Source organism: Sorex araneus, chromosome 1, assembly GCF_027595985.1.
Source record: "Sorex araneus isolate mSorAra2 chromosome 1, mSorAra2.pri, whole genome shotgun sequence".
NCBI lineage: Eukaryota > Metazoa > Chordata > Mammalia > Eulipotyphla > Soricidae > Sorex > Sorex araneus.
This window is the reverse complement of record NC_073302.1, coordinates 387,270,595-387,282,186: the sequence shown is the minus strand read 5'-3', so window position 1 is coordinate 387,282,186 and position 11,592 is coordinate 387,270,595. Positions and strand designations below refer to the sequence as shown.

The window sequence follows — 11,592 nt, the reverse complement described above, 5'->3', positions numbered from 1 at the left end:
AATAGAATACTTCCTTGCCCTTACTTTTTGAGTTGTGCTCCTCAAAAGTACACATACAATTGATACTTGTGAGAGGTTTTTGCATTATCAAGGATATGAGAACCATAAAATGTATAACCAGATTGAGCATTAAAAATGGTGATATTGACAAAGATGACAACCTAGATGCATTTTATGTAATTTTCTAACCTATATATTTGAATGACTTTCCTCCCTTTTGCTTTGCAAGCAAGAAGGAATGTTAGCAGCCCATGAGCAAAATGGAAAAGAGAACATGGAATGAACTGGAGACAAGGTGAATGGATGAAAAGATGGAAAGTATATTTAAAAAAATACACAAATATACATCTTTTTGCTCATAACATACTCTGTATTAATTTATACATATATAGCATAAGCATTTCACATAATTTTAGTACTATTTGCAATTCTATAGCAAGCCATTTTATTTCAGCCCCTACTATATTAGCACAATAACATCTAAAATATTTCGGCAGTATATTATCACATTTGTACTAGAACTGCCCAGAATACTCTGTTTTCCATGTTTGTAAACAAAAATAGAAACAGCACTACATAAACACTGTGGTTGGAAAAATACCTTCGTTTCAAAACTTTCCTTACATTCAGTATAGGAGACTTAAACTACTTTAGTATCCAAAATGCATTTTTCTCTGAACAAATATAATTTTCTTTGGGTGCACTAAATATGTAACCATAACAAATCACTTATTTTTCTTTCTCAAACTAAATCACTTATGAAAGGCAGGGGTACAATGTGACATAGATGAGACTGGAGATTTGGAGAGTTTCACTGTACCTTCTCATTTAGCATACAAATTAAATAATGTTAAGTGATTTCTGTTGCAAATCCACAAATTAACTTCAGGTGCCAATAATGGTACTGGTTTATTCAGGGATTTAAAAAAATATTTTATACTATATAAGTAAAGAAAGATGTGGGAATATTAAATTTAATTTTAATGAGGAACTCTTTTAAGTAAATTGATATATGGTCAAACTCGGAGCAGTTAAATATATATATCTTATCCCCTATTTTGCTAATAGCAGCAAACAAGAGGTCAACTAGAAACGATTTCTAATTAGCTCTACAGAATATTCCTGGAAAAGACTAAGTTCTTATTAAGCTTAGAAGCTAGGTGAAAAGCAGTTAATGGACTTATATGGAGTCTTTTAATTACCTGTCTTAAACAAATTTATCTTTTACTGTTAGATAGCACCCAAGGGCAAGAGGTAATCTGCTTTATAAACCTTGGAGTGATTTGTTTTATAAATCCTGGAGCTTTGGAAAGTAGAAAACTCTCTTGAAGAGTATTCTCCTTTAGGAATTGTATTTTTGGCAGTTTTGTGAAAAATTTAGTGATGAGTTCTTTGTGACCTCCAAACTAATACATGTCAGTGACCAAAGCACTTTCAACATGAACAAATTCCTTAGATCACTTAGGACCTGCCCAGTGAACAGGATTATTCACAGCCCAGTCAAACACACATTAATAAACAAAGACTAAATTGGTCCAACTAATATTTCAAAGCAAATCATCTTTTTCATTCAAAGAAATTACATCTTTCTGCCAAAGGCAGTTCACTTCTTCTACCTACTTAATCATTTCTATATAAGAAAGCTAATTTTTCTTGCAGAGGTCATGTAATTCACTTATGTTGTTTGGATGGTAAAACATCTGTTAGCATCAGAATTTTACGATTAAAAAAAATTAGAAATCAGATGCATAGCCCAATACAGAAAAACCCTAATTCAAATTCTAGAGTTAAAAAAAAATATTGACAGCAATTTTAATTTTTCAAAGGTAAAAATGGCTCAAGATTAACAAGGAGCACCCTGTATTTGAACTAAATTAATTTAATTGTGTTTTTCTTGGACACTTAGCTTGCATTTCTATGACATCAGCGTTTCAGTACTGGATGAAAGATGGAGTTCACAAGTGTGGCAGTGGGAGACTCCATTCCTAGACTATCTCCCACAGCAATAGTACCAAATATATCTTTCCTCAGATTCACTATGGACAAATTTTCGTAATAATTCTTCACAAATGGTATGTTCGGCTCCTGGAAGGATTGGGGTTACTTTAAACGCATGGACGGTCTTCTTCCAGGAAATGACGGCTCAGTGATCACAATGTGTAATTGCTCTCACATTCAAGCAGAGGACTCTTGCTCAATGACTTGCATCGCCATGGCTTCGGCCGCTTCGCCTAGGTCGATGGGCTGGCCCTTCGGCTCATGGTGGCAGATGTAAACAGGGATATCCACGCCCTCTGCAGCAGCGGTGGCTGCAGCTCGGGCTGCAGTCGAGGCTGCAGTGCGGGCAGGGAAGCGCCTAGGGGTGTTGCTTCCCCAGAGATAGCCCCATTGGGCTTGGAATTTGGCCCATTGGCGCTTCAAGGTGGTTTGGACCTGGAAGAGAAAAGAGAGTTTTGGTTATAAAAATATTGTCAGAAATGATAGAGTCAAGTTCAAGTGGACAAGTTTTGGAGCTTATCAGAGTTGTCAAAGGAAATTGAATTACAATTCTGATCTAAATAGCTCTTAAGTATATAGCTTGTAATGTAGTGTACCATCTTTAAAGAACAGTTCGCAAGTTGCAGATGGAGTTAACTGCATGAGTTACCGTTGACAGAGTTATCAGCTCTTCTGAGCTGAGGTTCTGGCAAAGCAGGGTTGGATTTTTTTGAAAACAGAAAAGGAAGCACTCTTAATGAGATCATCCCAGGCAATGTGTTTGCAAGTGTAAGTGTTCATTGAAGATCCACAAGTAGTTCAGATTTTTCCATCAAACCCTTGATTCAGAATTCCCATAACTCTCCAAACACAGGATGTGCTTCCCTGTTTGCTCACTGAAATTTGGCTTTGCGATCTCTGTGGGAGGTAGGGACAGCTACAGAATTCTAAAGCAACTAGACTGATTTTAGTAGAAACAAGGGACATGAAACCTAAAGCAGAAGCTATCTGTGAAAGACTATTTTGATTGAAATAATCATTCTGAGCAAAGAGGAGGAAAATTTTGCATTTTGCTGTACAATGGAATTACTCCATTAACACCCTTATAAGATAGTAAAATAATTTGCTTTCCAGTCTCTTTCAGACTTTGTATTTGGATTGCTTTACAATTATTTTCCTGTCGGGACTAGTCAAGAGATGATGAGCTTTATTTGTGTCTATTAAACATGGGTCCTTAAGTGCCAGGTTTTTAATCTAGGAACTATCAAATGCGTTGAAGATGTATTATGAAATATAGGTGTTCAGTGTATTGTTGGAAAAGCACTGTATCTAAACAAAAGGAATAGTTTCTATAGGTTTAGCATCTCTTAAATAACATTGTCCTTACAGCTTAAATTCTTGCAGGTATTCAAAGGTACCAAAGTAGAGAGTTATACATTTACAATGAATTTATGAAAGTGACTAATAGGAAAAAGTCTTTATTTTACCTCACCTGTGTTTTCAAAATAATCCTATTGAAATATCATTCATAGAAATAAAATACCCAGCCCAATGTGAAGCTAAAAAGGTTTGAAGAATATTTTAATTAAAGAAATTATCATTACAGAAATAGTCACAGTTTTTTTTTGATTTTCAAAATTATAACTTCTTCTTTTGTGTAGAGATGGCAATCTCCTTTGATTTTGAAACCACATATGTAAGAATAGACTCTTAGCAGCATGTAAAAGACACATCAATAATTACAGTTTAATAAGAGTAATTATCTCCTACAATACCACAGGTTGAGCCTAGTGCTGCTTTGATCACAAGAATAGAGTCATTGAATTGGTTTGAGGTAAAAATGGAAGACTTTTGTTATTCCCCCAAAGCATAAAATATGTTAGGAGTTGCCAGTGTTATGGATAAGTATAGCATACAAAGTTCTCAATTATATAAATTCATCATTTGTTATAAAGGCAAATGGCACAAATCACTTTGCATGTTCTCCTGATTATATCCATTTATTTATTGCCAACTTTAAAAAATAGAGTTCTGGTCTGAAGACATAATTATTACACCTGGCTCTATTATTAACCAGCTGTATAAAGCAGGTATATTTTTCCTCTAGTTTCTACGTTTGTAAAAATGAAAATCAATAAATAAATGGAAAAAAGAGAAAATCAGGTTGGAATCTTCATGTTTGAATGCTTTTGTTTCTTGCTAAGTTCATTATATGCACCTGCAGTTGTACTGCTAAACAGGAGATTTTGTGCCTATGAAATAGAGATTCTAAGGTCTTTTTTATGACTCAGTTCGTGCTACCACAAGTCAACACACCTGTTACAATATGAATTTAACAAAACTTGATTTTAAAAATTGTCTTACTTTCAATTCACTTGGGGTTACTAATGTAATTAATTAGATACTTTAAATGTGTTTCTAAGAAAATATTTGGAAATGAAGTCTCCCTTATGCCTTATTAATTGCATGTTAAAAATAGGACATTTTTAATACCTATCTTTATCTTTTTGAGGTGCTTATTGAGAGAGGGTATGGAGTGGGGATAACTGGTGGTACTCAGGGCTTACTCCTGACTGTGTACTCAGGGATTAGTCATCACTGGTGGTGCTCAGGGTGCCAGGGATTGAACCTGTGTCAGCTATGTGCAAGGCAAAGTGTTATACATCTTTCTGGGTTCCATATATTCATCTTTTATGGGTTAATACTTAATAGTTTGCTGAAATGTTTGAAGGTCCATGTCCACACAACTTGGAGGAGCTGTCATAGAAAGTATTTGTAGTTGAAGCTAGCTTTCCGGATGATCCCCTGCTTCCTGTTACCATAATTCTCCATGTTCCTTCCCTGCATCTAGTCTATCATCGACTATCTTATGTAGAAATAAGTGATACATATGGATAATATGTAAAAAGTAAACCTCCATCTTTCATTGTATAACTGATAATTAGCCCCCAGGATTTCTGCTAAACATATTCAGCCAAGCAAAGTCCATAGTCCCATCACAATTCTATTTCAAGTGCACCTAGAAAGACCTTCCCTCAGGCCTGAATGTCCTGCCTGTTTAATGTTGTATAATAATACATTCACAGAGGCCCAACGTATACCCAGGTACCTAACATTCAGGCCACTGTGATATTATTTTTTGATACAGTACATAGTTTCAGTGTTATTAGACATGTCACATTTGGATATTCTCCAGTAATGGAATCTTAATTAAAACAGAAATATTTTCTTTATTTTAAAAAGCATATATGTCACACTTGTACCTTCCCCAGAAGCAGTATCTTATTTAAAATAGAGATACTTTTTTATTTTAAAAAAGAAGAGATAACGTACTAAAATAAACAAGAAATACTCAACTCATAGGAGAATATCTGAGTTAGTTTTCTGCCCTTGACAATTCAAAGAAAATATCATAGTTTAGACAAAGTAGTGAGAAATGCAAGTGCTGTACTCACTGTACTACCTACTCTGGCCCTGGAAAGAGACACTGTTACAGTTAGCAACAGAAAGATATCTTTTCATTTGATTGCCCTTAGCAATAGTGATTGCACAATATATTTATCTTGAATGAAGAAATGAATTGATAGATGAACGGATGAAGGAAGGAATAAGATCTATCAATGAGAAGGGGGAACACAAGCAACATAATCTTGCAATGTTGGAGTTGGAAAAAAGTGATACACCACAGAGAAGCAAAATATTATAGGTATTCACTAACTATAGTTTAGCTGGAGTCATAAGGAAGAGAAAATACATACAATGCTTAGAAAATAAATTTAATGCTTAGGAAATGTTTCTAAAAAGTTTCTTTAATGTTTCATAGAAAGTAATGTTTCATAGAAATCACATTATGTTGATTTCTTAATATAATGTGATTTGAATTCTTATAGAATCATTCTTAATAAGAGTTAACTTAAAATGACCAAAAAAAAAGGTTGGAGAGGTAACTCAGTGCTTGGATCTTGGCATATATGAGACCCCATTTTCAATTCCTAAGGCCAAAGCAAAACAAAACAACAAACAAACAGAATGATCAAAAATATTTTTAAACCAAAGATTACAAAGTAAAGAAAACATTAGAGAGTATACAAGGTTTCAGAGAGAAAACACATAATGTGGAACAATATAAAATTTTTTAAATTTAATTGGGAGCAAGAAGTCTGAACTCCAGCCCTAGTTATACAACTATGATTGTGACATTCCAATTCCTGAGAAAATGTGACATAACTTTTATTTATATGGAAATCCAAAATAGCTATCACTATTTACCACTTGGGTATTAACCAGTTAAAGGTACAATATAAGGAAATCAGAACTTAGGTACTTGTTTGGTAATACCCACAAATATTCTATAGAAATATTGATAACATTCAAATTTGAGTAGCAGTGGGAATAAAATTATGAATCTGCTTTATGAGGTCTTGTGAAGTCAACTGTAGAAATGAGAGCAAATGAAAATGTCTACAGATACCCTTCAAAAATGGCAAAAGTGTTGGCTTTATATAAACCAGTGAATGGCAATATATTGAATGAAAACTTACCTCGTTGTTGTAGAAACAGTAAATTATCGCCACGAAGAATCCCTTAAAAGAGAAGAGAAAATGAAGTTGAAGTTATTTTTGTGTGAATTTTGTTGTTTGTTAGTCAATATTAAGAGACCGCCCAGAGAGAAATGTCTCATAAAACAAATGTTTCATAAAACTACCCAGACATAAAGCAGTATGTCATGATTTGATGAAAAACAATTACTATCACTTATATTCATTCTTCACTACAAAAACATTCCATTAGAAATATACTTTTTCTTTTTCTAGGGCACTTATTGCTTGGCTTAAAGAATATCTTTTGTCAATATAGTAAATACATTGTCATTATCACGAATATCTTTTGGAGGAGTGTGGGTTGGCCCTGAGCACCCAAGCTCCTTCCTGGCTCTGAGCTCAGGGATTACTCCTGGCAAGACTCAGTAGTTGATATGGATTACCAGGGATCAAACTCAGATCAGCCATGTGTAAGGCAAGTGCGCTACCTACTGTACTATCTGTCCAACACTTACATGGATATTTTTATCTGAATATGCTGATTATAGTAGGTTTGAAAACAAATTTTAAGGAATAAGTTTGGAGCTCAGTGGTTGGGCACATGCTTTACATCAAGTATTCCTGGGTTGAATCTCTGGCACCTCTTGCCCCCAAATAACTTAGATAGGACATTTTTGTATTTGTTATTTTTTAAATTTAGACATGAATTTATTAGAGAACTCTTTCACAGGTGTGACTGTTATGGAACATGGCTGTGGGCAGACTGTGCTCTGTGTTCTCAAGATAAACTATCCCTGGAGTTCCAGCCCCAGAACCAGTCTCTCAACTATGACATGGATTTAATAACCTCTGAGTTCTGGTTACTACTTACTTCCTTACATCCAGGCTATAATTATCTATAGAAGTTCATAACAATAGCATTAATAACTTTATAAAAATCCATGCTATTTCTGGCCTAATATTTATTTCCTTCTTCGCATTCAGTCCCAGCAGCAGAAAACAATACCACATTGAAATATATCATCGACTTAGCAGTCTGGTCTAAGAAAGTGTGGCAGGCTCATCTCTCCCAGAGAACACTCAACTCTCAACCTGGTTTCAAAATACTTATGACTATGCCTATAATGAGACTTTGGATCTGAGGCAGAGTGAATAAGAGCAGGGACATTCTTCTCTCCTGCATGAAAGACAGTTCCTGGGAGCCTTCTCCATTCTCTCCCACATGAATACTTGTCCTTTAATGTCATAGAATTGTCTAGGTGTGTTTCTGATATTGTCTAGGTGTGTTCCTGATATCCCTCGGACAGAAGGGATAGGAGGTCTGCTGACTATGCAAATTCTTCACACTTCATGCAACAGAGTAAATATTTATTACAAAAGGATGGTCTGGAAGTTAGCCTGAATGGTGAGGATGAATATGTTTGCACATAGTCAACTGAAAGCCCCTAGGCGAAACGAAAAAGCAAAAGTAAGAAATTGCCTCAAAGAATCTGGTTTTCTTTAATGGGCCTGTTGACATGGAGGCTATAAACTATATGAATTTAGATCATAGGATTATAATTGGATTTCCGACTTTGTCACTGATCAAGAGACTCAATTTCCTTATCTGTGACATAGGCATATCATAATCCCCTCCCAATTTAAGTGCTAATAAATGCTCACTATCAATATTTTTATTAGAAAATATGAGAAAATCACCTTATATGATTTCTAGGGTTTTCCTAAAATATAACAAATTGCTGAAATGACAGTTTAAGATCCTAGACTTCAGTTTAAGGCAGTGAAATGAAGAAATGGAAAACTGAGTTCCTGTTTAAGAGAAGTAGAGCTTTCTGCTCAGGCTTTAACAGAGATAGTTCATACTAATACAAGAATCTTATTTTCACTTCTGCTTTCACAATAATAGTGATTATGTGGATAGTAACCCAGGTTTGGAAACTGATTGGCATTATTTATGTTGGCCTTCAGCAAAGCAAAATCAAATGTGACCCTCAAGATACTAGAGAAAGGAGCGGAAAATTTGGAAGGACTATGGGTAGAGACTTTATTGGTCAGTACCTCAAAAATACTCATCTTTTAAATTCACAAAGTTAAATTTCCTCCTTGAGTTTTAAGATTTAAAAAAATGGGGAAGTAGGCAATAGAAAAGACTGAGCCATATTCCTCTAGGCTGCATATCTTCTACAAGCTTTTAATTGTTGACAAGTTCCAGAAAACTGTTCTGTCTGTATCATTTGGCTGAGCACATAGTTAAAGACATCGCTAACATCCTACCTGGAAGTGGATGAGAGAGTGCATCACGTAGTCGTAAATGACCCCAAGGATCTTGTCAGAAGGTCTCCAGGGAAAGACAACAAACTGGACTCCCAGCAGGGGCACCAGGATCAGAGTGGCCCTCACGGCCTTCAGGTACATGTGCGACTCCGGCTCCTGGGCTCGTCTCAGTTTGTTCACGAGCACCCGGACAATATTGAGCAAAAAGAAGAAGTTGACCTACAAAGTTATGATCTCCAGGTTAGTATCACTTAAGGACACTCCCTTTTCCTTTTCTTAAGTCTGATTTATCTAAGGTGGAGAACAGATATTACTAACATATGATGTGAGGATTGTCTGAGCTGTCATATAATTTAGTAATAGAATTGTTAAAATAAATGCATATTGAGATAATGAAAATCAGTATGTATAATCGAAGACTACTTTCAGGACTTAATTAACATTATTCCCCCCAACCCCCAACCCATATTTGAAATACTATCTCTGTACACGAAACTATATTCGGCTCAACTTGAATAAAGGTGTGTTTATTGTTTACTTAGACTTTTATAATTTTTAAAAAGGGGTAGTATAAGGTGCAATTTTAAGTCTTGCCTTCATGTCTTTTTACTATACATCTTTCCCTCAACCAGCAGATTTTAACTGAAAATAAAATAAGGACTGGAAAAAAATACATCAGAATGTTCCTATGGTGGGACAGCTCACCCAAGCTTCTCAAATGATTTTTTTCATTTTGTTGTTTTTGGACCATACCCAACTAAGGATACTAAGGCCTCACTCCTGATTCCATACTCAGACTCATTTTTAAGAAGGCTTGAGGTTGCCAGAGATTGAACCCTGGTGGGTTTCATACAAGGCAAGAGACTTATCTGCAGTGCTATCTCTACAACCCCTTAAATTACATGTTTCTTTTTAAATACCTTCATTGAGTTGTAACCAATTAGAGATTTTAAAATTCACATAGGGGATATCTAGATAAGTATGTGTATTTTCATAATAATCACCAAACTCACACAAGGAAAGAGCTTCACCCTATCTCAAGTAATTAATAATTTAAGCTACATATAAATGGAGCATTATATGAGATATGATATTTTGTCATTGTAAATTGGGCCTAGAGGAATGGTGACAAGAGTTCCTTGGTTCACAATTAAGCAACACATTTTTAACCATTATTTGGCATCTTGGTCTTTAACTTCAAATAAGAGAATTTAGTTCTAGAATTGGTTTAAAGAAATGTTTGTTTTTGAGAAACAAAACTAAAACTTTCACAACTGCATTAAATAAAACATTTTTTTAAATGTGAAGAATATCAAATCAAAATTTTCTTTTTATATATTGTCATTAAATTAGCTTCATTCCAAGGTTATAACACATGTGCTACATTTAACTATTTTCACAGAAGCTCCCACAAAGAAAAACACTATTGGTAAGTTTACAAAGCAATTCTTACCACCAATGCTGCCATGACCGGGCCATGAATAATGTAAAGCAAATGTGTTTCCACACTCAGCCAGCAGCTGAAAAAAGAGGGGTGTGTGTGGAGGGCAAACACATCAATACAAATGAATTTTACTAATAAATCAAGTATGTTAAGCTAAAATAGCCATAATACTTACTTGTCATTGAAGTACAGTGCCCGAGTAACAGCATGAATAGTGGTTGGCACCAATGGGAACCCTAAACATATAAAAAAATATAAATTACACCTATTTTCTTGGTAATAAGTTACCAAGGCAATGCAAAGGCAATGGTAACTTTCTTCAAAAACCAGAGACAAATTTAATATTTCTGTCTGTAGGACCTGGGTTCAATTCCTCTGTCCCTCTCAGAGAGCCTAGCAAGCTACCCAGAGTATCCTGCCTGCAGGGCAGAGTCTGGCAAGCTACTTGTGGCATATTTGATATGCCAAAAACAGTTACAAGAAGTCTCACAATGGGAAAGTTACTGCTCAAGAAAATCAATGAACAACGGGATGACAGTGCTACAGTGCTACAGGATAACATTTGTATGTCCTTTTTTCCTTGCCACAGCGAACTTAGGTTTACTAATACCCATCACAATGCTCCTGAGGCACTCCCATACCTCTGTTTATTGGAAAATAGCTCTAAACATTTTAGGGTAACATTGGCATATCCTTTCTCCCTTGCCACAGGGAGTTTAGGTTTATTGGGTTACACTCATCATAGTGCTCCTGAGGCATTCTCATTCCTCTGTGTTTTCTGTAAACTCTTTCTCTGTGCTGTTTCCCAACCAGTCTATAACCTCTATCCCCAATCAAACTCTGTTAAGTTGTAAGGTCAGATCCTTCTAGGACAATGGATTTGTATTTGTAAGTGGTATATTGCTTTTCTCTTCTCCTTATATCCTTTGCATAGCTGAAATAAGAGCAATGTCCTTTTTGTATAAACACAGGAAGACAGTTAACATTATGCTTTTGTAACTTGGGAGTTAATTGACTCTGAATAATATTCACTCCTGGACATCTGTTTTCTTGACTTAAGCCTCAGTTTCCCTTAGTCACTAGCACCCCCAAATCAGGGTCCTGACTAGGGACTGGATGGACCCAGGACAAGTTGTGAGCTATCCTGGCATCGAAATGGGCCAGGCCAAATGCAGTAATACTAAACTATAAGAGCATGGTCATGGTCAAATCCTGTCATGATCCAAAAATTAGCAACTGGATTAGGATCCTACTAAGGTTAGGAAAGAATAATTTGGCCTGAGCACTTTAGTCTGAGATCTATAGCAAGATGTCCCTAAGAGAGCCATCCTATAAGCTTAATGTATCTCTTACTGT

General features: G+C 35.4%; 1 protein-coding gene across 2 annotated transcripts in view; it reads right to left on the bottom strand.

The window, feature by feature from the left end:
- Window positions 1-296: 296 nt before the first annotated feature.
- Window positions 297-11,592, bottom strand: part of CALCR (calcitonin receptor) — a 135,977-nt gene continuing 124,681 nt past the window's right edge. For both annotated transcript variants that reach the window (XM_055137221.1, XM_004602183.3), the window contains exons 10-14: window positions 10,412-10,472; window positions 10,246-10,312; window positions 8,793-9,011; window positions 6,519-6,560; window positions 297-2,433 (exon numbers count right to left, since the gene is read on the bottom strand). In XM_055137221.1, the coding sequence (XP_054993196.1) occupies window positions 2,176-2,433; window positions 6,519-6,560; window positions 8,793-9,011; window positions 10,246-10,312; window positions 10,412-10,472 (647 nt within the window). In that variant the 3' untranslated portion in view covers window positions 297-2,175. The remainder of the gene's footprint in view (window positions 2,434-6,518; window positions 6,561-8,792; window positions 9,012-10,245; window positions 10,313-10,411; window positions 10,473-11,592) is intronic.